This window comes from Corvus cornix, chromosome 5, assembly GCF_000738735.6.
Source record: "Corvus cornix cornix isolate S_Up_H32 chromosome 5, ASM73873v5, whole genome shotgun sequence".
Classification (NCBI taxonomy): Eukaryota; Metazoa; Chordata; class Aves; order Passeriformes; family Corvidae; genus Corvus; species Corvus cornix.
The window spans coordinates 36,605,391-36,633,034 of record NC_046335.1 but is presented as its reverse complement, the minus strand read 5'-3'; the positions used below and the strand labels follow the sequence as shown (position 1 = coordinate 36,633,034).

The 27,644-nt window shown below is 37.9% G+C and overlaps 1 protein-coding gene across 2 annotated transcripts in view; it reads right to left on the bottom strand.

The window, feature by feature from the left end:
- The window catches only part of TTBK2 (tau tubulin kinase 2), an 81,041-nt gene extending 53,954 nt beyond the window's left edge, over window positions 1-27,087 (bottom strand). For both annotated transcript variants that reach the window (XM_039552108.1, XM_039552109.1), the window contains exons 1-3: window positions 26,759-27,087; window positions 5,307-5,466; window positions 1,488-1,635 (exon numbers count right to left, since the gene is read on the bottom strand). In XM_039552108.1, the coding sequence (XP_039408042.1) occupies window positions 1,488-1,635; window positions 5,307-5,375 (217 nt within the window). In that variant the 5' untranslated portion in view covers window positions 5,376-5,466; window positions 26,759-27,087. The remainder of the gene's footprint in view (window positions 1-1,487; window positions 1,636-5,306; window positions 5,467-26,758) is intronic.
- Between the last annotated feature and the right edge of the window lie 557 nt (window positions 27,088-27,644).

The window sequence follows — 27,644 nt, the reverse complement described above, 5'->3', positions numbered from 1 at the left end:
TTTTTCCACAAATATTTCAAAAGATAAAAAAGTTTTGACTAAGAAAAAATCACTTCTAATATTTTAACTGAAACTCAGCTATACTTTAACTTAAAGTAGAAAGTTAAAATGCACTCCAGTTATGCAGTCCTATATAAGGTCATGTTTTCATAAACACATTGGCACTGTAGTGCTACCAAATTCCAGTATTTTCTTTCAGATCTATTAATTTCCTTATCATTTAGTTGCTTCATCTACACCACTTTAAAGACTCTGGGTTTTGTAAAAAAAGAATCAAGCTCATGTGTGCAGAAAAAAAACACAAACCCTTGGAAAAATTAATTCGGAGCATTTATAAACCCCAAGAGTTACAGAGTATTTTGCTCTTCAAAACTCACTCTATTTAGGATAATTTCTTTCAAGAACCCTGACAAATGTTTTACAAACTTTCAATTGGCAATACTAAAATTTACTATTCATCTCTGGACTAGAAACTTTAAATTTGAAGAAAATCTAGCTCAGCTACATAATACTAGATGCTTTTGTGAAATCCTTTAAACAGAGAAAAGCGTAGTTTGTTAACATCATAACATGTGACATGCTTGCCCTCTTAAATCTATAGAGGCTGTCAATTTCTGCTGCAGTGTGACCTTTACAGCACATTAAGCAGCACCATATGTCATGCAGATTTTGTTTTATTCAAACTAAGAGTTTGGAAAAATTTGGCTGCTGACAGGATTGCATGTATTATTCAAAATCTTCCAGATTAAAAATAAAAAATTTTAAATAAAAAGTTGCCCTTTAAATTTTCTTTCTGTAATCTTGTGTTATGAAAAGCAATGAAGAGAAGCCACTGCATATTTCTCTGTATTGATAGCTTCATTAAAGTATCTAAAGGTACAGAAAGTGCGACTATTCAAACTGTGATTCAAGGAACTGAATCCAAGAAGTATTTCAGGATTTTACATGCCAGTAATTTTTTCCTACAAGTTACAGTACTTCAAAGTTGAAGCATTTGCTTGTGGGGATTTTTTAAAATGTTTCCCATTTCAACATTAGAATTCTTAGCAATACCACAAAGCAAAGAAAACAAATATTCTTATCCCGGATGCTGTGTGAAGGACCCTCACAGATTCGATGCTACATAGTCCAGAAAAAAAAGAATATCTTAGAAGAAAAAATGAAAACAAGAATAACAACGAAGTCTAGAGCAAAAAACAAAGAGAAGATACGGATTCATAATAAACTAAATCTGAACAGAGGTTTTTGCAGCAATTGAATTTTTTGTTGTTCTTTTTATTTTCATGTCATCCCATTTCGAAGAAAAGCTTCCCTGTAGCAAAACTTTCAGAATCTGAAAGAGCTTCTATTCCACTTCTAATAATCATTTACCAATAACCTGCAGAATATAGGAAATATTTACTCAAAGTATTATTTTAATTACAATGATTTTTTAAAAGAAGATACACTGACATTCTACTTCTTGCATATCCAAGGTACAGCCCTACCTTGCAGCTTCTTCAACACAGCTACTTCCATTTTCAGCACTTGCTTTGGCTGCTGAGCTGATTCGACCTTCAGTGCAACGTTTTCCCGAGTAAGCAAGTCCAGTGCATCGTAAATTTCTCCAAACCCTCCACCTCCTATTTTCCTCAACTATATTGGGGAAAAAGAAAGAACAAAAACATATTTTAAAGAGAGGAGAAGAAAGTAAATAAAACAGCAATACTTCTTTGTTCTGCCTGTCATACCACAAAGGCCGTTGTATTACAAACAGATTTTAAAATAACCAACATATCCTTCAGTACATGAAAGAGCTACTGAATAATTGACAAAGGTATGGCTAACCACAGTTTGGAATAGAACACACCTGATCTCCATCTGCACTATTGTATATAGTATAATAGAAGAGTGCAGTAGTATCCCCAGCATGAATCTGGGCAAAGTCAGCATGCTGAATAAAGACTTTCCTCAAATAGTCACACAGAGCCCAGAGATCGTCAAAGACAAATGCACAGTGACATTTTTAAAATATGCCATCTTTTTCTCTTTTCAGAAGTATGCACACTGAATAATAAAGGTATAAAGTTATACAAGTTTTTGGACTTCCTGAAAAGAGACAGTATTTTCAATTATATGGAGTGACTTACACACAGGAGCTAAATCATAAATTATAAGAAATGGCTACGATTATCTTTGAATATACATTTCCAATGTTACTCACATTTACCTACAATTCATCACTACCATTCTTTTTAGCAGACAGACTAAAGAAACTTGCAGCACTAAAAGTTTCATCTGTGCAAGGAACAGGTAAAAAGAATGCTCATGGCATAGTAGGTAGTTTGCACTACATTCAGAGCAAATATTAATAGGTGTCTGTTCACTCTGCTTTAAGTGGTCACAGGGAACAGACTTCTTTGGTTTTCAGTATCAAAAATGTCAAAGTTGTTTCACAAAATGCCTCCCCTGGCTAACATTCCAAAGCTGATAAAAGAGAAAAGGAGACAAAAAGAACTTACCCTACGACTGACATGGTTTTCTAAATGTCATCTGAAAACATACAGTTGCTAACATTATATGACTGCACTGCATTAAATGTCACCTAAACAGTCCAGAGTTCTAGAGAGCAGCAATACGCTCACCTACCTTCAGATTCTGAAAATTAAGCTAATGTCTCCTAATCCAGACCATCAGACATTTGACTGAGCAGGAAAAACACTTTTTAAAATGGCCTAATCTCTATGAATAAGGAAGAATATAACAGATAGCACATGAATTTTCAGCATAATACAAGCACACCAGTGAGAATGCATAGTGAAAAAGGTGAGAGGAAAAGGAAAGAGGTGACACAGCCATCCTCACCCCTTACAAATGTAGACGAATTTATCATCTAACTTCATTTATCAGCTTTAAGAAATGGCCTGACCAAGAAAGAATGCCTTTGAAAGGTTGTTTCTCTGCTTGTGTGCTTAAAAAAATTTCAAACAAACAGACCACCACACTAATAAAATAAACAGATCAATTTATATCCTCAGATAAAGCACACCAGAATCATTAACATACACCCAATAATTACATCAGTCAGCAGTTCCAGGCACAAATTAACTTCTCTTTGATTGCAGAAAAAAACACTTTCCATGTCCTTTGTCACCAAGTCACACACATTAAACAATGAGCCCATATTTTCCTTGGTCTTTTTTTTGCTGCCAACATCCCTATAGAAGCCTTTCTTGTTGCTTTTCACATCCTTCACCAGACACAACTGCCAGCTGAGCTCCAGCTTTTGCATTCATTCATCATACAGAGGCAATGTCTCCATGTTAATCTTGGGCAGCCCATCCCTGTTCCCACCTTCTGTTCACTTGCATTTTGCTTTCCAGTTCACAGAGGTGTTGACCATTCAACCATACTGGCCTCCTGCCACATCTGCTCAACATCTCTTACCTTGATGAGGACCGCATTGCCCTTGTTTACACCTGCATTACAATTTCCCACTTTGTACACTAGTTTCAGGCTTCTCTTTTTTGCATTCAGCATCTCACATCCCAAACTCCTTCTCTCCATTCTCTCTTCAACTTTTGTGTCTTCGTATGCTCCCAGGCTAAAGCATACAATTTCCAACAAGTTTTATCTTGGTACTTTTCCTTACACTACATAATGAATGGCATTCTTAAACATATCTAAAAACAATTACCATTACAATCAAGTCTCTCTAAGTCAGGATTGTAATAAATATTTTGAAGGCAAAAAAGAGGCATGAGGAAAGGCATCAACAAAGGATAAAAGCAAATGCTAACAGACACCAGTAGAGCAGGAGGTTGTCACTGTGGAAGAAATATTTTATACTGTCTTTTTTATGCTTACTTTTCAAAATAGGATCACCCTAAATGAAATCCTATGAAATCCTGAATTCAGGAAGTCTATCACCTTAGATGCCAAAAAATCCTTAATGTTTGCTACAGAAGAGAAGAAATTGAAGAGTTACCTAGAGGAAATACTTGGCACTCATCTACCTGTAACACTTGATCCAGAAAACATATAAGTGAAAATGTATAATCACATGAAACAAATTACAGCCTACTTTCAAAATTTTCCAGAAGACACGTATCTCATCAGCAGTCTTTATTACATAGGAAAGAAAAGAAACCTGAAGAAAACAGGGCTACTGTTGCACACATCGGACAACTGAGTAGTTTTGTGGATAGTGATATATCAGTACGTTAGTATCTATTTATTAATGGTATTTTATACTATTTTATCTGATTCAAGACTATGTTTTCAGTTTTTACTTCACTGCAGTATTGAGATCAAATATAAGAAGGTATTTTACAAATACTTATACTCCAGAGATAGCTATTTAGGTTCTATTTACCCAAAAGGAAATACAAAGATTTCCTATACAAAGTTAGTATCAGCTTCCTGCATATTTAAATGAAAGATAGGGCACAAGACAGTAGAAATTATTCTTTCTTAAGACTTTGAACTTAATGATTAATCTGTATCTTCTATGTTCAGTCTTACAGTACTAAATAAAATCTTGAAATAGGAGAGTAATATAAAGCAACCAGTTCAGAATCCATTCACAGCCTACTACACACACACACAGATGCCCCAAAGGCTCTATTGTGAACTGGCCTTTTTTTCCCCCCCTTTTTTTTTTTTAAATTCTAAGCAAAAAAAAATAAAGTGATCAGAGGAATGGAGAAGGAGCTACAAGAACTCAGCCTGTTTTTCCCAGCAAAAATAACTTCAAATGGATACTATTTCCCTCAAGATGCAAATCAAAGATATGAACAGCAAAAGGGAACAGAGCTATTTATGGTAGAACCAATGCTGGCACACAGTGAAATGAATACGAATCATCTGAGAATAAATCTATGCTATAAAATCCAACAAACAAAAGGAAGAGCAGCAAAGTCTGAAAGATCTTCCGATAAGAACTAACATATCTCACAAACGTACTATTTCAGGGGAGGGCATCTGACTGATCTCCAAAATGGACTGACATAATCACTGGCCAATCAGATTCAATATACTAAAAGTGCTCCTCCAGTTGTGCTTGGATCAGGCACTACATTGTGATTTAAGAGCTCTCCTAGGTCCTTATCAGGGAAAAGAAAAATAACCCACCTTAAATCCTCATCACTTCTTTTTAAAGTAGTGTAAAAGAAGCAAGTAGCTTCAAAGCTCATTCACAATTTAATATAAGTATTAAGAGCAAAATGTATCTCACAAGAATTTTCAAATTAATTTCAAAGCACAAACCACTTCTTTTTAAAAACATGTCTGAAAGAAGAAAAAGAATTGCAGGAAGGCATACTCACCACCTTCCATCTTTCTTTGACCAATATTCCCACACTGAGGATGTCAGGCTGATCCCCTCCTCCACTCATTGCAACCTCCTGAGGCAATGGAGCTGCTATGCAAAGTCTGCGTCAGAAGAAACCATCCAGATCCCAGGAATGGCTTCCATTTAACCAGTCACTGCAGAAACAGAGCACAATAATGGATCTCAGTGATTAACAGAGTAAGAAGAAATACAGCAAAAGTTGTGTTTCTCACCCAGCACCTTAACTAGTTTTTGTATCCCATAGTGACTAACGTTGAAATTTTAGTCAAACAGTTTCCAGTACAGAAAAAAATTCAAGGATATCCTTCCTTAATTTTTTTAGCCTGCTCTCTCTCCAATCTCCAATACCAATCTCAATATAGAACTAATGAACTTAAACATTTTCAGAGGTATATTCCACAAGCAGTTTCAAATTGCTGCAAGGCATAATTACATTTAAACTTAATTTTAAGAATCCCTTTTAAAATCTAATTAATAACTGACTAAATAATTGTTTAATTAATTAGTAGTAATATATAACAACCTTAAAATAATATTAACCAAAAATTACAATGTTAAAAATAGATACTTAAATTTAAGTTGCATTGCATACAGACTACTTCACATTTTACAATGTGTTTCACACAGCTAGGATTACTTATGATTAAATACATCTAAAGTACAATTATGTCAAGCTATAAACAGCTGTCTTTGGTAAGGAAAAAACCCTGTCTATGATAATTTGGACAGTTTATTTTTTTAATTTTCTGGTTTTAGCAATCATTGCTAAATTGGATTATAGATAGCATTATAAAAAATTGTACTTTGGAGATTAATATATCCATAATGGCTCCCATCAGCAACTACTACAACCAATTAAAAGCTTATTTCAATTCTTTGAGCTTTTCTAGAATTGTGCTTATTGTTACACTGGTGTAATTATACAAGTGTAACTCTTTGTATAAATGCTCCTATCCTAAGACAATACTCTTCAAAAAGTGTATTTGCTTTAGGTTATTTCTATTGCTTTCAAAATAGCATAAACTGCAAGTGAATAATGCTTTTCTCCCTGAATCAACACAAAAACGGTATGCAAAACTGGTAAAACCATTCTGATTTAAATCAGCAGTATGGCCCTCCATGTGGCTAAATGCCAAGTTTACTACTGGGACTAAATTATGTTTTTTAAGAAACACTCTGCTGCTTAAACAACCTGGCTTTTTAAGACAAACCTTTGTTTGACACAACAGTAACTGTGGGTTTTTTCATGCTCTTTCATATTTCTTTTTCATACTGTATTTATGCCTTTTTGCTTCAATTGTACATTATGACAGTTGAACCAACTCCAAATAAAAGAGACCCCTCTGGAGAAATATTAATCTGGACTAGTTGAGGATCTAAATTTACACCCAATGAGAGTGGATTACATGCCTGTAAAGGAGTGCTCATTCAGAATACACAGCCTAAATTGGTTTAATTCTAACAAATGAAGGGAAACCAAATTAAGATTGTGTGTTTTGAGTAACAGCATCCATCCTGCAATTTAATCAGGTTGAACTAAACCAATTCAAATCCTACTGGTGATAGTAAATTCTCCCCTGCAGATAAACTCAAAATTCTAAATAGAACTAGAGCCATTTATGTGAACCCCTTTAACATTACTAACCACTGACTGTAATTACTGTCCTTTCTAACAGAATTATCATAACACAGTCAGGAACTAAGACAAAATGAAAAGGCACTAATGAAGGGGAAAAGGTCTATTTCCAAATTACATGCTTAAAGCACATATAGTGGTTTTTCCACTAACTCAAATGTTTGGTTCTTTTGCCACCACCTGCCAGTTACACCAAAGCAAGGGTTGGTCTTCACAAATGAACTGTTCACTTCTGTACTGGGACTTCAAGAGGGTTTATTTTTTCCTGATATTTGCTTAAAACAAGTAATGGAGACACTATTCATCTCACCAGAGCAAAATCTAAAATTGCAAGTAAGATTTTTGATGAAGCTTTCAAACGTGAGCAAAATTCATCACCTGTAGGAAAAGTAGATGCTTTATTAAATCGAAGATATGACAGTTCAGAGTTTTTTGTTATTACTGCTATCAGCCTTGACCTGATTCCCGATTTGATACTTAACTTTTTTTTTTTTTTTTAATACATTTGAAGTTACAATTTATAGTCAGACCTCTAACAAGTACTTCTGAGCGCTATTCATTCATGGATTCTTGAGTGTACTGAGAGAGCATCATCAACCGGCCCAGAATGCAAAGGTACAACACATACATACAAAGAACCTGTATTTTAAGAATTGTCATAGAAGAACTCTATTACTGTATGTAACATCTGCATGGCCAGAGTAACAAAATTTTCATGTACACAATTTCTCAATCCTATTCTAATACACTAATTTCTTGTTACATCTCTTGTCATCCTAGATCATTAAAAAGCAACAATGTCTATTCTATATCATCACTAACAGGTATTCAAAACAATAAAACACCAGGACCCATTGAACTGTCATGCATGGGAGGCAAAAGTTCTCTCCCGAGCCCCTGAAGACAAGGTGCTAAGCTCCTCCTGAAGCTTAACAATCAACTGCAAGCATTACAAACATGTTGAAGTCAGTTTGAAGAATCCTGGTTTTTTTCAAGACTTCACATAAAGTAGAAGGAGGATTCAGTGACAAATTTCAAGGCCAGAAGGTTTGAAATCGGTCCAAACCTTTATCTGATCAGGCCGTTTCAAAACTTCAACCTCTTTCAGTGAATTAGCACACACTAATACGTAAGACTCCAAATGTTCTTCACAGCTAACATATTCCAGTATGTTCCTTCCCTTACAATAAGCACAACTTGCTTTGTTTCAAGATTTAATATGTTTAATTTTAACTTTTTACCACAGGACTTGGTTACAGTTTTGGTAACCAAATTCCATTTCCAGTAATTTCACCTCATTTAAACATCTAAACATATTTTTTTAACCTCTTGTCAATTAATACATTTCGCTTTAAGCCTTCCTTCATAACCATGGGTCTTTTATATGATCCTCCTTCAAAACCCCTCTCCCTCCTCCACATTCTTCTTGTGGTATGGACAGCAACTCTGAGTTAGATATCCACACTGAATTACACTCTATCATACCAATTCCTAATATGGAGAAAAGATTTTTTTATTATTTCTTCATGGTAGAAGTCTGATTTCCCTAATTCAAGTCTGAAACTGCTTTACACTTTTGTTAAACCACAACTTTATCAGATGCTTATACACCTCCATCCTTACACTCAGGCATTGCTACAAGAATATGGTTTCTAAAGACCTTATTCACAATCTGATCTAGACAGAGTTTCATTGCTCTGATGTGTTCTCTAATGGCCTTAATACTGTATAATCTGCAAATCTGTTAATTATTGATGTACTGCAGTGGATAAATATCTTTATATTCCTTACCTAATAACAGATAATGTGTATTCTAGTAGGTTCAATTTAGATTACAGTCACCTTCCCCAAATTTATACGGAACAAAAGGACATTATTAGAGAGGACTACATTTGGAGGACTTTTGGACAGAGATAAATATGCATTCTTTGGAGGTGGTTCTCAGGTCAAGCTTGAAACTGAAATTTCTCTGAATTTGGAAGGATTTGAACTCAGACTGTTTGGCCCATTCCAAATTTCACAGATGAATTAAGGACTCATAAAGCAAATACAGTTGCATTTGTATTACTGAAATACATTGTTTTCAGCATAGCTCTTTAACAGCCTACAATGCTGTTAACAATTTTAAAAAGCTCCAGCATGTTCTGTATTCCACTGAAGCAGATGAATAATTAATGACACACAGTTAAGGTGCAAGCTTTCCCTTACTCATTCAGCAGATGAATCCCTTAGCAGTGCAGTTTTATAGGTGGCAGTAAGGCTATTTTCAGCACCATGAACACTTCTTTGTAATTCTCCTAAAAAAGTAACAGCCGTTCTAATTGCAATATATCTCATAAAATTCTGTATTCATTAACTCATCAGTTTTCTTTTCAGATCAGTTTATCACTACAGAGGAACTTTTCAAGATAACTGAACTACCACAATTAAAGACAATTAGCCCTCTGTCAAATTTATTTCCAGATGACAGGTCATGGAGTAACTAGGACAACACAATGAGGATAGACTGTTCCATAACATAAGCCTTTGCTGGGAACTGATCACAGGATAAAATAAGAACAGGTAAAGGAGCATTAATGCTAATATCCAGAATACCATACAAACAGCATCCATTATTTAAAATCCTTCTATCCACTTAACTGATTTTAACTACAAATCAGCCCCACAAATGACTTCTTTAATTTACCCCATTCAAGCACACTAAGAGATTATATAGTATTAAAAAACAACAGAGCAAAATTTCCCAAAACAAAAAGGCAATCCTTTCATGTAATTTGTGCGCACGTACATAATTCCCTTAGAGATAGCCCAAATGGAAGCCAATCTCTGCTTGCCAGCCTTTACAGATGCTTAAATTCAGATCTAAGGTTGAGAAAGTAGCACAGACAATTTTGGCTGAATGGAGGTACTGTAAGCTCCAGGACAAAGCAAGTGAGCACAGAAGATTATTTCTGTTCCATAGAAAGGAATGCATGTCCTGTTGCCTCCACTATGGAATAGTATCAACTTTTTACTATTAGGAACTCTCTAAGCATGTTAGGAGCTCTATCTGCCTGCCTGCAGCTCATTTGAAAAACTAGAAAATTAGCTGGAAACTACCTAAGATGGTTTCCATTTCTGTATTTTCTACTTTTGACCTGAACTTAATGAACAAAGAAAATTTTAAAATGCCAGCATAAAGAGAAAATCAGAGCAGGAAATGTTCAAAGATCCTAATTTCACCACATTCATGGTAAAGTCCACTGTCTTAGAAAGGCTAAGAACATATTCAAATCATTAATTCTAGGGATAGAAATTATTTAAGTGCATTTATTCAAACATCCAAACTAGAAAGCTATCCTACACTTAAAACTGAATATTTTCTAAATACATCTATTAAAACCTGGTGTTTGGAAAATCATCATTCTCCACATCAATGAGAAAACTGAATTTAAGACCTCAACTTAAATTTCCAACTGTACTGGTTGTGAAGAAAATCTTTTTTAAAATTCAACACAGAAGTAATGTCATTTTAGGTTTTCCTTTCTCAAGCGCTTGGGTGCCAAAAATACTCATCACCACTTGCAGACTCCAGGTGTGAAAAGCTCCCAACTGTTTTGTGTGCTACTGCCAAAGAGTCTATATTTCCTTCTGGCAAATTCTGCAGTTGTTATTACAAAGGTGGTGATATTTTCTCAGTTTGAAGACAGAGTTAAAAATACAACATTTAGTTTCAAATCTTATTTTAAAAAGACATATATTTCAAGCTACTACACTATTTTCAGTTTGCAAGAGAATTCAGTACCAAAATATGACAAAAACCCAAGTAAAGCAAAGTTTGACAAAGGAGTGTATTATCTTTTACTAAACCAACTAACACATGTAGCAAAACCACACAAGTTTTAGGCACACAAAACCCTCTTCAAGTCCAAAATAGAATTTACAACTTGAAAATTAAATTGGACTTAAAAGCATTTGCAATGAAGTAAAGTTCAATGTTTCTTAATCAGACTAAACTGAGATAAAGGGTACCCTATACCTTGCCATAGAGAAAGGACAGCATCTGTATATGCATGACAGGGAGAGATTATATGGTTGTGGCGCCTATCAGAAACACAGAATGTAATTTATTACCTATAGAAAACCACAAAATTTTGGTTAGGGAGAATTAGAATGAGTCATAAATCAAAGACCCTAATTAATCCATGACATTTTTGCCATGGTATTTTTCACATGCATGAGTTAATTTCCTAATTTGATCTGTCACACTATAGTACAAAGACTTATGTCAGAAAAAGAGAAAGAATGGAAGTCAGCTGCAGGGAAAGGCTGGACAACTGTGTTGCTTTCAACTCAAACCAGTTGTTGAACTTCAAACTCAGGTGCAGAGCCTTTAATACTAATGTGGAAACCTAACCCTTGGGAGAAGTTAAATTCATGCCAAATAACACTGTATTATTCTCAATTTTTTCCACAACTCAGAGAGAGTTCCAAATCAAAAAGAGGATTGTGAAGCCCTACTAACTACTCAAAAATTAGTTTTAAAACCCTAAAAGTGTCACTTGTTTAAAAAAAAAAATGGCTGTATTTCTGTGTCTTAGATTCACTGTTGTGAATACCACTGTTGTGGTATTGACAACAAACCTAAATGGATCTAGAAGCATGGATTTTTGCTATAAAAATTTGTTTTACTTGTCAAGTCTTCATCAAAGAAGCATGAAAATGGAAAGTCAGATCTGCAATTACCTTAATTATACAAGGTTTTACAATAATAATTTTTCAAGATCCTTGGAAAATTTTCATTGTAGGAAACTTGTAGTGAAGTGTGGTTTTCAACAAAGACAGCTTGAAGTCAAACAATTAAGATATTTCAAACAGTGGCACAGTGCTGTAATATCAAACTACTTATAGTCTGGATTTATCAGCAAAATTTAAATCTTTGCTTCCAGTTTTTTGAAATGTCGGAATAGTCACTTATCCTCTTACCCAGAATATTAACAGCTCATCATCAATGTCACTAACTTTATATACCAGGAATAACATAAATTGATCTTTTAAGATGCTCCAAACTATTGACCTCTCCACTAGTACTATCTATTATTTCATAAATCCATTTTCTCAGTAAAGAAAAACATAAATGTCCAACGCATGCGTACAACACACAACTACAGGAGACAGGAAAGCAAGCAATATACTGCTCTGAAGAACTTTTCCAAAGCCTATGAAACTTTTTGCAGCAGATACGCAGCAATTTACAGAGGAGAAGAGCTGCTGCTATGGACTGTGCAAGAATGATGCAAGGGCATATATACAGCGAAATGCTTAACCCAAAGAAGTAAAGTTCAGGCAAACTCTAATTACAAGTGGGAATAACACTTAACTTCTTTTAAAGTACAAGAAAATTGGCAGGGAAACTTTGAAGAGACATTCAGCTAGACGGCATGTGAATAGCAAAATGTTGTCTGCACTGACAGCATTCAAGTGATCAACAGGGCTGCCAGCAGCACAGAAGCAGCCCAGCTGGCAGCCACACGACTGCATGCACAGCATTGTGCTCAGGCTGCAGCACCAGCAATGAAGCCACCTGGACCTCATGAACAAAACCTGAAAATTCTCTTGATATATCAGTTAAAGCACATCACAAAAACATGGTGAGTGAGGCCTAACAGCTTGCTAAGGAGAACAGGAAAAAGAACAGAGGAAAAGATCTTTTTTCAGTCTGTAATGTCTCATCTCTTAGCATCCTTATTTTCAGGGCACGTAACTAAATCTGCTGCAGCATTGTGATAAAGAGAGGGCACTGGCTGTGCATACATAGGTAATTCCATCTCCTTAAATACAGTAGCTCTTCTTTTTGCTAATGTGTGAAATGAGGACAGCAACTACTACACCAAGCAGGATGACTCCTAGCTGACAGGAAGATGGAACATGAGTGAGTCCACATAGGGCAGGACATCTACCAAACTCTGACAGGCCTCCTCAATGAGGGGAACGTACACCCATCCTGCCACACAGCACAGCAATCCCTGAAAGAGTTAAGGAGGAAAGACACACCATCAACATTACAGTTTATGCAGGAAATACCTCAGCTGTTCAAGGAGGGTTGTACTTTCCAGCAGCAGATCAAGAGCACTAAAAAAGTCAGGCACAAAGAGAAGATGAAAAACCACAGAGACATTCATGCTAAGACCAAATCAGCAGTGATGTCAACACTCCTAGCACCTGTGGGTAGGATACAGCCACATAAGTGGGTCCTTATGAACTGCCAAATGACAGGAGAGGTGGGAAATGGCTTGGTGCCTGGCTCTGGTGAAGGAAGGTGGCACTAAGGCAGGTGAATAAACATACGATACGCTGCCAGCAGGGCAGTTGCTACAAGTTACTACTTTATGTTCAGTTTGGCACAGCAGTAGAGAGAGGCTCTGTACAGTGCCAGGAAGTCTCTCTTGTTCACAGAATATTCCACAATGATCACATGGGCTCAGGCAACATCAAATCTACAAGTACAGTACAAAACAACAAAGGAGATGGGTATCTCATCTAAGACTGCCTAACCAGTTTGTCCCTAAAAAATACTGGTGCTGGAAACTACAAAGGTACAGGAGCTCCAGTCAACAATGTGGCTTAGTCAGAGTATGCTCTGGTTTTATAGTTGCAGCTCAAGATGGCTTGAAGCAACAGCAACTGAAATTTGAGCTCCTAATCCAAGATCCTTCAAGGGTAGAAATGGAAGACAGGTATTAGAGAACCAAAAGGGAACTTTGGCAAAGGCATTTGAAGTTGGGACAAATCCAGAAATATCAACTTAATTTGCAGCAGGAAAAAATTAGGTTAGGCAGTAGAAAAGCAGATAGCATGGACAGCTAATCAGAAGAGGAGACAGGCTGCATTAGACCAAAGATCCACCTAGTCCAATCTTCTGTTCCTGACTATTGCCAGCAGCTGGTACCTAAGGAAAAATACAAGGGCACAGAAAGCATATGATCACACATGCCAGAATATTTTCTGGGGATATAGCAAGCAGGGACACAAAACAAAGCCAAAGACGGCATTTAAGATTTTTTGTCTCCAAATTCATCAGAACTTTTCTGAACCATGAAAACTTTACCACCCGTAACACTCTACTGTAAGCAAACTGTAACCTAATTCCATGCTGTGGGAAGCACATCTTTGTTTCCATTTGTCTTCTGCTAGTTACATTTGAGGTTCATTAACCCCTGTACAGGAAGGCAGTGTACAGTTGCTCCCTGTTCACCTTTCAGTCCTACACAGGGAATACACCACTACCATGTGCCCTCTCATTTAGCTCTTCAACTATTTGATCTTTTGCTGATTTTGATCACCACATGTGTGCTTTTTCCAGTTCTACAACATCCCCTCTGAGATGTGGAGGCTAGCATTGTTAGCAAGCACTAATCCGCTATTTTCACAGAACCTGCAAGACCACATTCAAAAGAAGTAAGTTCTGTAAATTTTTTAATTATTTATCCTATGTGAACTGCTTTATGATAATTTTCATTCATTATTACCTCAGAGTAGCAAGGTCTTTCTCCAGTTCTTCCATCTTCATATTTGCTAATTGTAATACCCTTGTATCACCAGACTGTGTAATTTCAGTATTTGCATCTTGTCTAGATCATCTGTAAATATACAGTACAGCACAGAGAGCTACCCTTCTTAGGCTGATGAGCTATCATTTATTAAGATCAATATTTTCACTCAGGTTCCATTAAAAAAATATTTTTGCACTAAGTGTTCACATATAGAAAACCTGACTCATGATCTTCCATCTGGATCATTAACAGCTCTGCTTTCAAATTTGGAATGGATTCCTTGGGTATGTAAACACAATGCTCCTTTAAAAGAAGGAGTCAGACTGGATGGGACCTTGAACAACCTGGCAACCATGGCAGGGAATGGATCTAGATGATCTTTAAAGTCCCAATCTAAACCATTAAAGGGACAACTGAGAGGAACTGCTGGGTGACTTCATGGTACTGTATAACCAGGAGATAAAATGGTAAATGAGGTTCTATGTATGTACATGTAAAATAATGTTTATCAGAAAAATAATCCTAACTGATCATTAAACATATGAGAAACTATTAGAAATCAAGAATAGGATCTTGTTATTATGACATACATGAAAAAAAAAAGATGGCAACTCAATGCTAAATAGCAGTCAAAAAAAAAAGTTAGGAATTCAGACAAAGCAGATGACAACATGAAGATCATGTATATATCCATGGTTCACTAATACCTTGAGTATTGTATACAATTCTAGCCCTTCCTACCTCAAAAAAAAATGTTCAGAAAATAAGAAAATAGAACAAGATAGTCAGGGATACAGACTAATTTCCACATTAAGTAATGACTTACAATTTTTTCAAGGGATGATGGGAAGTAGAGAGGGGTACTTGACAGCAGTCTACAAAACCATTAGGAGATAGAAAGGTTGGCTAGGAATCAGCTATTTATGATGTCATTTAATAAAGGAACCAAAAGAAAAAAAATCAAAATAGGTCAGCAGGAGCCAGACTCAGAAGAAACTAATCTGTGCAACTTCTTGCCAAAGGATACTGTGAATGCTAAAAGTTTACAATGGTTGAAGTGGGCAACAGTCAACTACATGAAAAAGAAAATTTCTGTGGGTTACTGAAAATACATTTTAAGTATATTCAGTGCAGAAAGTCCCTTACTAAAAAATGGAAAAGAACTAGAGGAAAATATAATTTATATTACCTGTGGTTTTGTACTTATCCTTAGACATCTTTCCAAAAATAACTTGTTAGTGGTTATTGAAAAAAAGGACAAGAATTCCCATAATTTTGTTGACACTAGATAAAATGTTCACAATTCTTAACATTCTTTTCACTTTTCTAAATAGTTTTGGTTGGATATTCCTCAACATAATTTCATAAGGAATCTCTGAATTTTAACTAAATTCTAATATTTTCTACCTTTCCCACAGAAAACACATTAGAGGCAAATCCTGACTACATCCAATACCATGGAGGCTTTCTTTGTTCTGGATTAAAGCATTTTTTCCCCTAATTACGTTCAGCATATATACACCTATTTTTGATATGGCACTACTTACATACAAGAAAGAATTATATAAAGATTTCTACATTGTTTGCTAGAGAAGTGATCACACACTTTTAGCGACACAGAACTTCCTTCCCCAAGGGGAAGGGCTTTTACCACATCATTAAATATTTAAAACCATACAAGACCCTACAGCATGCAGAAAAACGCAGAGCAAAAGTATGCTTTTTAATCCATTTGTTGGTCACTATCAGTTGTCAAGGCTGACAAAAGGACAATCTGTTCCTGGAAATTTTGTTGAGCTGGTAGCTGGTGATGGGAACAAAAGAAGAGATTCAAGTTTCAGGTGCATTTTCAGAAGTTTTAAGTGTTGATGCTCCAGTATTGAATTGGAAAAAGTGTTTTTAATTTGCTTCCATCCAATAGCTTTGCTTCACTCTGGCAGCTAGTAAGTAAGATTTCAATAACCACTAACAATTGTTCAGTAATAATTTTAAAGCTGAAAAATCAAAAAAAGTATGTGAGAGGCTTACATCTTACTTTTAAGAGAAAAAAGCACTCATGGATAGAGCAATAGTCATGCTCTCAAAATATTAAAATAGTTCAATCAACTAGTTAGAGTTTTCTTTTTTGTTTGTGTGTGAACTAAAATTGCCATGCATATGGTGATGCATAAGAAATGAAGCAAGCTTATCAAAACATGCCAAAGATTTAAAAAAACACAATTCATGGAAATTACTTCCTGTTACCATGTTTAGCCTAAAACATACAATTCACACACATGAAGCCTAAATAAATAAACTAATCCTCTATTTTTGCCTTTAATATATCTACAGCTGCCTCCTTCAGGTTCCATTGCTTACTAGTTCCGACTCTCTGCTCTAGCCTTTTGACTTCACGCTACACGGAATAGAAACCATGTCAAGAAATTCCAGCTCTTGCCTGAGAGTCATGGAGGCTGCACAGCAGAAGGGCATCCAAAGCTCACCAGAAAGGGCCTGAGGAAAAGGAATTAAATGGGAAAAGGGGAGAAGGAGGAAGGTGCTAGTATTCAAGGAGCTTTGTGCTTCTCTCACGTTTCTTGTTTCTACTTCCTCATAATTGCTGAGGTGACCATCAACGAGCTTCTGCTCTGTTCAAGATTCCCAGGTATAACTGCATCAAAGCAAAAATTAGCTCAGGGAATCAGAAACATAGTATTTTTTATAATACTGCTATGGTAACATACTTTGTTAAAAAGAATATGACAACACACTTTTTAATACATAGCTATATTTATACATTACATGTATATGTGTTTTTACTATATACACATATGTTTACATTATTTACATATCTATTCCATGTACATTACATATACATATACTTTTTATAGAAATGCAGAACTTTGTATCAATGAGGATTCATGTCTTCAACCATAACTACTTACAAAAAATGGCAGCAAATTTGGCAACGTAGCTACATAGAGATTCAAATGAATACAGCCTAACACTAAATGGGCATGATATTTTTAAAAGTGAATTACTAAAGTAATGGGAGAGGGGTATGCTTAATAATAATTTAAATCAGTGCTATCACTAATCATCTTTAAAGTTTATAAAAAAATAAATGAGTGGTGTGGACAAATAGACAGGACACAGGAATTTGTGGGTCATAGAGGAAAAAAGGAAACCAATACCTGCAATAAGCTGGAAGTTGTTTATAGACGTTAAGTGTTACTCCCTAATTCATCTTCAGAGGCTGTTTATTGGATTCTCTTGAGGTGTTTTGTAAAAATTGTTAAGCTGCAGGTAGAATAATGTTTTAGCCTTTTATACACTGTCTGAAAGTTCACCATAATGCACAGTGATTGCTTATAGAAGTGCACTGGAAAAGGCTTATATCCCTTGCTCACGGATGGTATAGCTGCATTTGGTATAATTTTGACAGCAAACAATTTGGTCCTGATGATGAGTTTAGCATGACTGGAGATGTCAAAAAGCCAGAAGCTGTGGCTCTGGGAAAACTTAAACAGCAGAGGTTTTTCTCTGGTATAAGTAGCAAAGGCATATAGATTATCCGTGCATGTCCCAGGATACAGTGACATGGGAAGACGAGACGCTCCTGTCAGTGGCAGCCCTCTCCAAGTACCGAAGCAGTTAAGCGCTTGCCTGCTGCCTGGGCGGCTGCCGGCAGCACGGGCACCCCAGGCCCGGGCGCTCAGGCCGGGCGGCTCAGCACCCTGGCCAGCTCCGGCCGGGCAGCGCCCCGGGCCCCGCCGCTGCGTCTTCCAGTCCATCATAAATATTAGTGAGATGCTACCAGGTCAGGCAGGTTGAGACGGATGCATTTGAATAACTTGTATCTTAATAGGAATTTTCAAGGAGATCTCTGATTTAAAGATTCCTGAAACACAGAACACTCCAGCAGATAACTGATGTTAACGTTTGGAAAGGATAAATGAAACTACTTTGGTAACTATGGGCCATCAGCTCGATACCAATTCCAGTCCAATAAGGGAACCTGACTATTAAAGAATTAAAGGAAGACACTATAACTACAGCCATTCAACTAAGTTTCCCTTCCTATCAAACTAACTTTTTACTATGGCAGTACAAGTTTGGCCTATAAGGATAATAGTTATGATGGCACTTACACTTCTGTAAGACATCTAAGTTTATATCACATAGTACAGTCTCTTTTTAAGAAACTAAAAATGCCAGAAAATAAATAGATCCTATACTAAATAATAGGTCCCAAAATATAACTGTCAGTTGACTGAACAAGTATCTAATTACTCCCATAGGAATCCATTTCTTACTTAATACTGAAACATTTTTTACTCAGGAAAGAATTATGAAGTTTGTAGAGAGATCAGGAAGTAGTAAAGGACAAATGGCATCAACTGGTTAAACAGACAGCAATCAAACTACACATGAGTCAGGTTAGATAAGAGAAGACATTATCCATCAAGGAGCAAAGAATAAATGGAAACATCACCTACCATGATGTAGCAATCAGTTACTTCTGATATATGCATTTGCTGGAGTATTAAAGTTATGACAACTATGGATGAAGAGGCAAATAAATACTAAGAGAGACCATAATACCTCTATTTCCTCAATGGAGGATTGATGCTAGAACATTATATTCAGTTCTGGTGTTCGTATTTCATGAAAAGACCTTTTTTAAAAACAAACAAAAAAAATACAGAAAACCAAAATATTAGAACACTGGATAGTATGTATGTGAAAATTATGAAGCTCAGTTCCTTCACATTATCTAATAAAAATTGCTTTAGTCTAGGAAATTGCAAAAGATCTTCATTCTGACACACAAATCATACAACTAAAAGGTTAAATCTTTAGATTCCTTAAACCACAAAAATATCTCCAAGATCTTTAATTTGCATTAATAAAGATACTCTACTAACAGAATACTTCATTAACTCTTTCAGTGGATTCCTTATCACTGACAATTCTTAAAAGACCAAACAATGATTTTCTACACTATATGCTCTTACTTGACTACAGCTAGCACACGTAATTCAGGGAAGTCCTAGGGAAGCTGGTTTTACACACAAAGTTAGCCTCAATAATCACAATTCCCTTGGTCTTCACACAATTAGACTGAGATAAGTGATGAGGGTTTTGTCTTTGAAAGTCAATTATACAAGGGTATTTCATTATGAAAATACAATTATCCTAGGCACATTTAGTTTGCTGGGACTGTCTTAAGTTCACAAAAAACATTACTGGGATCAGTTGAAAATATAAAACATGGCAGAATGATGAGGCATAAAAATCAGTAAGTTTATGTATTACAAACACTGGGGTCAAGAGACTCTCAAAAATTGTAAGAATTTCCTACATATTAGAAGAGCAAAGAGTGCAAGATCAGATTTTAACTATCTTCCAAATAAATGTACAATTATTCCTAAAAACAAAAGAGTGAAGTTTCTCAGAAACCCTTACAGGCTTTCATTTTATCCCTTACTTAAATAATACAAAGCATTGCATAACAGTGTTAGATGTTTTAAGAAATACTGGCTGTACGTAAATAAAGACATTCAATTCCAAATCTCTCCAAACTAAAGTCCAGGCTACAAAAATAATCCTGATTTTATTGTTGACCTATAACCTCATATATTTGTATATTTTGAATGTTTGAACACTTGATCTATACGAATATTTTGTCTAAAACCAGAAGTTTTACTTCAGACTGACTGAGAGCAGATTTAATTTTGTAGATATGGAAACAGTTACACATGACACCGTAATAGCAAAATGTAAAAACTCTACACTGGTAACAGTATTCTCTATAAGTTCTTGAATTTACATGAAAGAAATACAGTTCTATCAACACAAATGGTTAAGTATTTTCTTTTTTTTTTTTTAATACACCAACAGTCATTAAATTTGCTTCGAGGATATTCAGTTTTAAACTGTGGTGAGATACTTCTGCATTTTGAAATTATTATTTAAATGACTAATTTCTACTCTATAAGAGCATAATGTAAATACACAATCATATGGCAAGCAGGATTATGAGATTTCTACTGAGAAACAGGAAACATTCAATGATATGGGTGAAATATGTGTACATAGTGTACATTTTTTAGTAATACCAGAAGCTAGAACAGAAATAATACAGTTAAGAGTAGTAATAACTACACTATTATTTATTAAGACCAAGATTCAGCTTTTACATGTTTCAGAGCAAGGAATATAAGAGCACATTATAATATGTCAACACCAAATATGAGCAACATCCACTGCACAGCTACTCATATGTTAGCCACAGTCCTGATTTAGACCATAAATCAATTCTGTTCAAACTTTTACTCCAGGAAAAAGATATACTTCAGTGAGCTATTACATGTTGATGCAGGGCTTCACAACAGAATTGAAGTATTAACTGCCAGTTCCAACAAGCCAGACAAAGTACAGCTGCTCCCTGATTAGGAGGGGAAAACTGACTGATCAAGGAAAGATACGTAGAGAAGCACTGCCACATGACTGAGGTATCCTAGGCTCAAAACTAATGAAATATATCAGACCAACAGGAAGAAATGTCCTCCTTGAAATTAGCATCCTGTCCAAATTTCCTTCAAATCAAGAGAGAAGAAAGTGCACCATCACCTCAAAGCAGCTTCTCATGTAAAATGTTCCTCTTTCTCTTGTGTCCTCCCTGAACTGACAATAGGCAGCTGAGCACCCAGGCTACAGTAAAAGAAAGGATCTGGTTATGACTATCTGAGCTACACATTCAGGGTGAAGTTGCACATAACAGCATGACCTAGCAAGAGTTATAAACCTGTATCAGCCAAAAAGCAATACAAACAACTCCCTTTTTACAATCATTCTCTGCCAAGTTAACAAGTTGACTCAGTGTAGCTCAGAGATCAATGGGCACTAGAAAAGGCCCAGGCAGAGAACATCATTTTCCACTTAAAAACAGCAGCCAACTGTTAGACTGGTTTAACAATAATGTGCAATTTCATCTGCAGGAGCTAACATGTGAAAAACATTCTTATATCTATGTACATCTACAAATAAATAACAACTATCACCAGACAGTCAATAACGGAGCTTCTTTCCTTCACACATCTGCTTTACTGTGGGAGGGTCATGGTTTGCTCCCCAGCTTCAGCATCAATTTCTTAGTTCTTGACAGGTCAAGACAAGAACTGACTGGGTTAGCTAGCATGTAGCTCCCACAAGACCAAACAATACTTTCCTCATACTAATCTACCCTGTGATTCTTTCAAGATTTTCTCTAACCAGATGAACTGTTCAACAAGTTTCCTCACTGGATACGCTGTCTTGCTCAAAATTGTAAAACTAATTTCACCCAAAATCATCATGATTACTACAACAATCAATAGAGCTTAACAAAACAGCACTTAAACTTCACACAGAAAAAGAATAGTGATCCAATGTGAATTCCTCTCCTTCAACTCTCAGAGTACCACATGACAATTTGTTCCAGGATGACTTGACTTAGGGAATTATACTTTGATTTTATTTATAGACAACTGGAAATGGAAAATCAAAGCATCACGTATGAACAGGGCATTCAATTCAATCCAACTGGAGAAACAGCACAGTCATTCTTCGTCTGATACATTTTCTATCAGTTGATAATGCCCATTCTAGATCTATTTAACTCAAGATGCTGACAAATGGAAAGATGAGAAAATAATTATTTCAAGGCAACATATAACTCAAGAATACAAATACATTCTAAAAAGTCACCAGTTTGATGCTGAAAAGTATATTCTATTTACAGATCACTGCCTCCCTTTTTTTTAATTCTTCAACACTGCAAAGCTAGAGTCATACTTCATTTTCTCAGAAGTCACACTGCTTGCCACAAGTGGAATTTGAAGCATTACTATGGCAACAAGTAAACTTGACAGCTACAAGACATATCCTGCTGACACACCATGTAACAAAGCAATCTAATTTTTACTATGTTGAACAACATTATATCAAATAAGTGTTGCTAAAACCCCCACAAAACATTAGTATCCTGAGACAGAGCATGACAGAAGCAACAAATACTATCTACGAATTATCTGGGAAGTGACAGAGAGCAGAACGAACCCCCTTTCAGAATCAATAAGCAGGTGTTGACTGGAGACAATTCCAAATTACTGAAAAGACACAAGCTCTGAAAGGCAAGATCTCTCCTAACTGCAGATGAGTCTACTGGAACAATTTTTGTGTCATTTCAGGTGTGAGAGAAGTGTATCAAAAACATAATAAAATTATTTCTATATAAACAGACCAGGATGACACAAAACCTGATCGTTTACATTTTTCCGCATGTGAGCTCCACACAGTAACCTATCCCTGCAACAAGTAACAAATCTCTTTGCAACACCTAGATAGAAAAATATGGCTAGGTATTAAAGAGGCTTGATATCCTTTACCAGCTCTCAAAGCAAGTTCAGCATATTTTACCCTTCCTTCATACATCAGACAGCTTTGTACTGGAAAGAAAATTACTCTCCTCACCAATGCCATCAGTGATCTGGCAAACTTCATCCATGAAAGAGGCCTTGAATTCTTCCAACTACTACTTGCCCTGAAATGCAAGGCTAAGCAACACACACACATTTCTCCAAAAGGAAGAATTAGTGGATAGAGTTCCTCATCAGTGTAATTCTCAATAATTGACTAATCTCTTCAGACAAAAAGCAACAGCATGAAATAACATTTGAGTGATGTAATTCTGTGATGACAAGTTCTCAAACACAGGACAAGAGCCACAGAAAAACATGCCTGAACATAACAATGAAAATATTTTAAAATTTTTAACAAAACAATTTTGTTAAAAACACTCAAGACTTCTTCAGTTTCTCAATTTGCCCTCCTTTCCTCACTCCTCTCCAATTAAACTTTCCCTTCTCCCCAAAAAACTTCTCAAGTTTTCAATGATTCATCTCCATTAATTGAAAAATAATTTTGAAAAACAACTGATCAAATGTTACGACTTGTACAACATCTCAAAAATGGGAAGAGAATTCTCAAGCAGATCAAGAGGTGAAGTGCCAGAAAGCCAGATTTTATTGCTTGAATTTTCCACTACTTGGGTTTCAAGACTAGTGACCTATAAGCTAATACAGAGAAAGACTATGAATTTAAACTGCTAAGAATGGCACCTCGATTTCATGAGCAGCTTAAAAAAAAAACTCCGAGTTACTAGATTCCCTCAAAAGCACACTACTAAATGTCTAGCACTGAAGCAAGGAGAGGGAAGTATTCCAACTCCAAAATTTTAATAAATAAAGTTGTAAAGAATAAGTAAAAAACTACATTATATTTTCAAAGAAGTTATTTTGAAAGAACATACAAGATATAGTTACTAAAAGCCACATTATAAAGTACTCAATATTTCTAATGAAAAGAGGGAAGTCAACTTTTATTCTGCCACTGCATGACAGAGAATACAATACGAGCATTAAAGCACTCTACTAGTGCGTGGAAAGCAGAAAAATGAAACTGCTCCATTTAGTTGTTCTCTCTTATCCAACTGAAATAGTTTTTATTTCCTCTTCTAAAAATTAACATGTTCAATTCCCACTTAAGTACCCTAGATACTATAAACAGGGGAAAAAAAAAAAAAGACAAGTAAAAGATTTGAACAAGTTTCTCTCACACCGATCATGAACAAGAAGTCGAGTTCATGACAAGCAGTTTTTAAACACATGTGACCTGTAGCTCTTGAATTCCTTAGGATACCCCTTGTATTTAGGCAATTTTGCATGTTTTAATTCTCACCCACCAATACCAATACTTTAACAATTGGCCCATCAGGCTGATTTACTAGATCCACAGCACAACATGCTGCTCTGTGAGATTACTCAAAGGAAGCTCAGGTTTCTTGAGGTGAGAGTGTTTTCACGGAACAAGGGAGGAAGGACAGTGGCTGGTCCATGCACAACAACGCATCCCTGTAAAACCACAATGAATCCTGGTGTCTTGTACTGAAAAGGCAGCTGTTTCTCCTCCCCTCTAGCCTAACACAAAGGCTTTGTGTAGTGCTTCCCCAGAGAAAAAGGAAGAGACAAGGCAAGACATAGGAATACACAGAAACTGTCAATCTCCTTTGTAAAGTACCAATTCATTCCCAATAGATAAACAAGCCCTCACTGAAACAGAAAACACGGCAGTATATTAATATACCATACACTGCAACTTCACACACTGAGCAGATGCTTAACCTTCTGTACACAAATATCTAGCACTGCTAGAAACTGATCGTTTAGAAGCCAGTTTTGAACAAGGAAAAGCCCACTCATATCTCTCTTCTGTCATACTCAAAAATCTTCTTGATATAATCAGCCACATTGAGAAAAGCCTCTCTGGAATTTGTGATGTTAGAAGTACCAGAGCCTGCAGTATGCAGCAGCAGTAAAGTGACTACTCTAAACATAAGCAACGTCACAATATTCCAGTCGCCCAATTTGTTCTTCTCATTCTAACCTCATCCTTCCCAAACAGGAAGCTTAAAAAGATGCTGAGCTTCAAGTAAATAATGGTACATCAGGAATATATTAGAGACGAACAAAGTATTTGTTAGGGATAATTGGTTCCATCTTCACATTTTTTAAACTATATCTTGATGCACTGTTTTCAAAATAACTTTTGACAAATGACTACACATACTATTGCAGTATAATTTTTCTATATATCATTTCACTGACAGGCCAAACAAATGTTAACAAATATACCTCTGGTTTAACAAGTTAAGAAAGTTTTACTACTTTGTTAAACATAATTCACACTGTAAAGCAAATGAATCATCATCAAGAAAGTGTACTGGACAATATTAACACAAAATAAAAATGTTAAGTATCTTTGTACCATGAATTCATATAACTAAGACTTCAAAAGACATTACCAAAATCAAACAAGAGCAGCAAAATAAGCCCTAACCTTTTATTTTCTCAGATACAACAGCTAAAATGAACTAACATACCTACAAGCATAGCTAGCATGTGTTCAACAGAGGCATGGCATTTACTACACAGAATGCATTCTAAAAATCTACTCATTTTTTCCAGAACCACAACACGGAAACTAACCACATGCTTTGAGGCTAACAAGATACTTAAATAAATAGAGTACAATTTATTTTAATGCTCTCAACATTCCTGCAATATAGTTTACTAATTTAGAATGTTTAAGCTGAAATTAAACTGGTTCTGCACATAGTGTCTAACTAAGAATGCCACTACAACCTACTTTATAACTCATTTTCTATAGCCCTTTCCAGCGTAATTATAAATATGGTCGAAGGTTCTCAAAAGGCTGTGGTATCCTCCGGGGTCATTCCTTTGTGTCCATTCCCCCCCGCCCTCACGATCATACATCAATATTATTATTTGCACTCCCATCCCCACACACTAGCAGTTGTTTCCAACTGCTCTGGCTCACACCAGAGGTTACAAACCTCGTAGCGAGCTTTGTCCTCTCATTGCTTTTGCTCTAGAGTGACAACAGAAGCCTAAGGATGCTGCTGCAGCTCCAGACATCATCAGTTGACTTGGGAACAAGGTGCTGCCCCACTTCCTCTTTGTAAAGCTAAAAGTACGTACAATAACGTATTTTTAACGCCGTTCCACACGCAGCTCGTATGGTCCCCCTGACCGCCGTGGTGTGCGCACCCGCGGCCTAGCCAGGCATATCTGTATGCAAGGATCGATGCAAGTGCCGCTAATGGCTCCAGCACTTAGAGCGCCAGGCGACAGACAGCCCGCTTCCCATCCAGCCGTGCCCACACAGCAGCCGTCACACGCATGCCACAACCCAGAGCTGGAAATACAGACGCAGCTATTTTAAAACGGAGATCTTTCGCCGTCAGAACACGTAAATTTCTGTACCATTTGCCTTCTTGCAGCAAGTGGGAGGGACAAAAAAAAAAATCTCGTGCCTATCAATTTGAGTTCTCCGTGGAGGCCGGGGCAGCGGTGACTGCTGCTGGAGCCCGCCAGACCTACCGACCTTAACTCCACGGACGGGATCGCCCCGTCCTACCCCACTGGAATAAGCCCTTCTCGGGGCAGGCAGCGGCCCCTGGAGCTTCCGCGCCCGGCAAACTCCCTCTCCCGCGGGGACAGAAACCACGACGCGGCTTCCACGCAGCAGCCGCTGGGGCCGGGCCGGCAGCCGCCAGAGCCCGCGGGCCGCACCCCGCCGAGGCGGCCGGAGCGCCCCCGGGGACGGGGCGCGGGGTAACGGCGGCGGCCGCGGCGCAGCACCACGAATCCTCACCTGGAACGGGGCCGAGGCGGCGGCTCCTCGGGGCGGCGCGGCGAGTCCCTGCGGCGCCCCCGGCCCCACAGGGGATGGTGTGCGCGGCGCGGGGCGGGGGCTACAGCGGCGCCCCCCGGCCCAGCCTCCGCCCCATGGCGTGCGCCGCGGTCTCTATGGCGACTGCAGAGCCGGGCCGGCCCGCGGGGAGGGGTAACGGCAGCGCGTAGGCGGAGGGCGCTCAGCGGGTCACGGGGCGGCTCGCAGCGCTCCCCACGGGGGTTGAACCCCTCGCCGCGGCCGCCGCCATCCCTGCGGCAGTGCCGGCCGGAGCCCGGCCGCGCTTACCCGCGCCGCCGCCCCCGCGCTCGCCCCTCCTCGGCCGCGGCGCCACCAACCCCGCTGTCCGCCGGGGCACCACCCACATCCCATTTCCGGAGCGGTGATTGGGCAGCTGCGGCGATTTCCCACGAACGATTGGCTCTCAATGCGGTCAATCCGGGCACCGGGGGCGGGCGCACTTGGACGCGGCGCTGTGCAGTGCGGGGTTGGTTGAGCCGGCGAGCGCCGGTACAGCCGCGGCCGCCCCCGCGCAGCCTCGGGGCAGAGGTGCGGGATGGGCGCCGGAGTTCCCGTTTCCGAGGAGTTTCCGAGGGGCAGCGTCCGTGCGGGAGGCCGGCGCTGGCCCTGGGCGCTCACCGCCGCAGGGCCGCCCCCGGGGGGGAAGCTGGGTCCTCGCTGCGGTGCCGCCTCCGCATCAGCAGTCGGAGCTCGGCCGCGCTGTCCGTACCTGGGCGGACTGCCCAGGGCCTGATGGGTGCAGTCTGCTGCCCGGCCGCGGGCGGGGCGAGAGGGCTGAGGAAGGAGAGGCCGGGTTGGGGGAGGCGGGTGACCGGGCGTCGCCTCG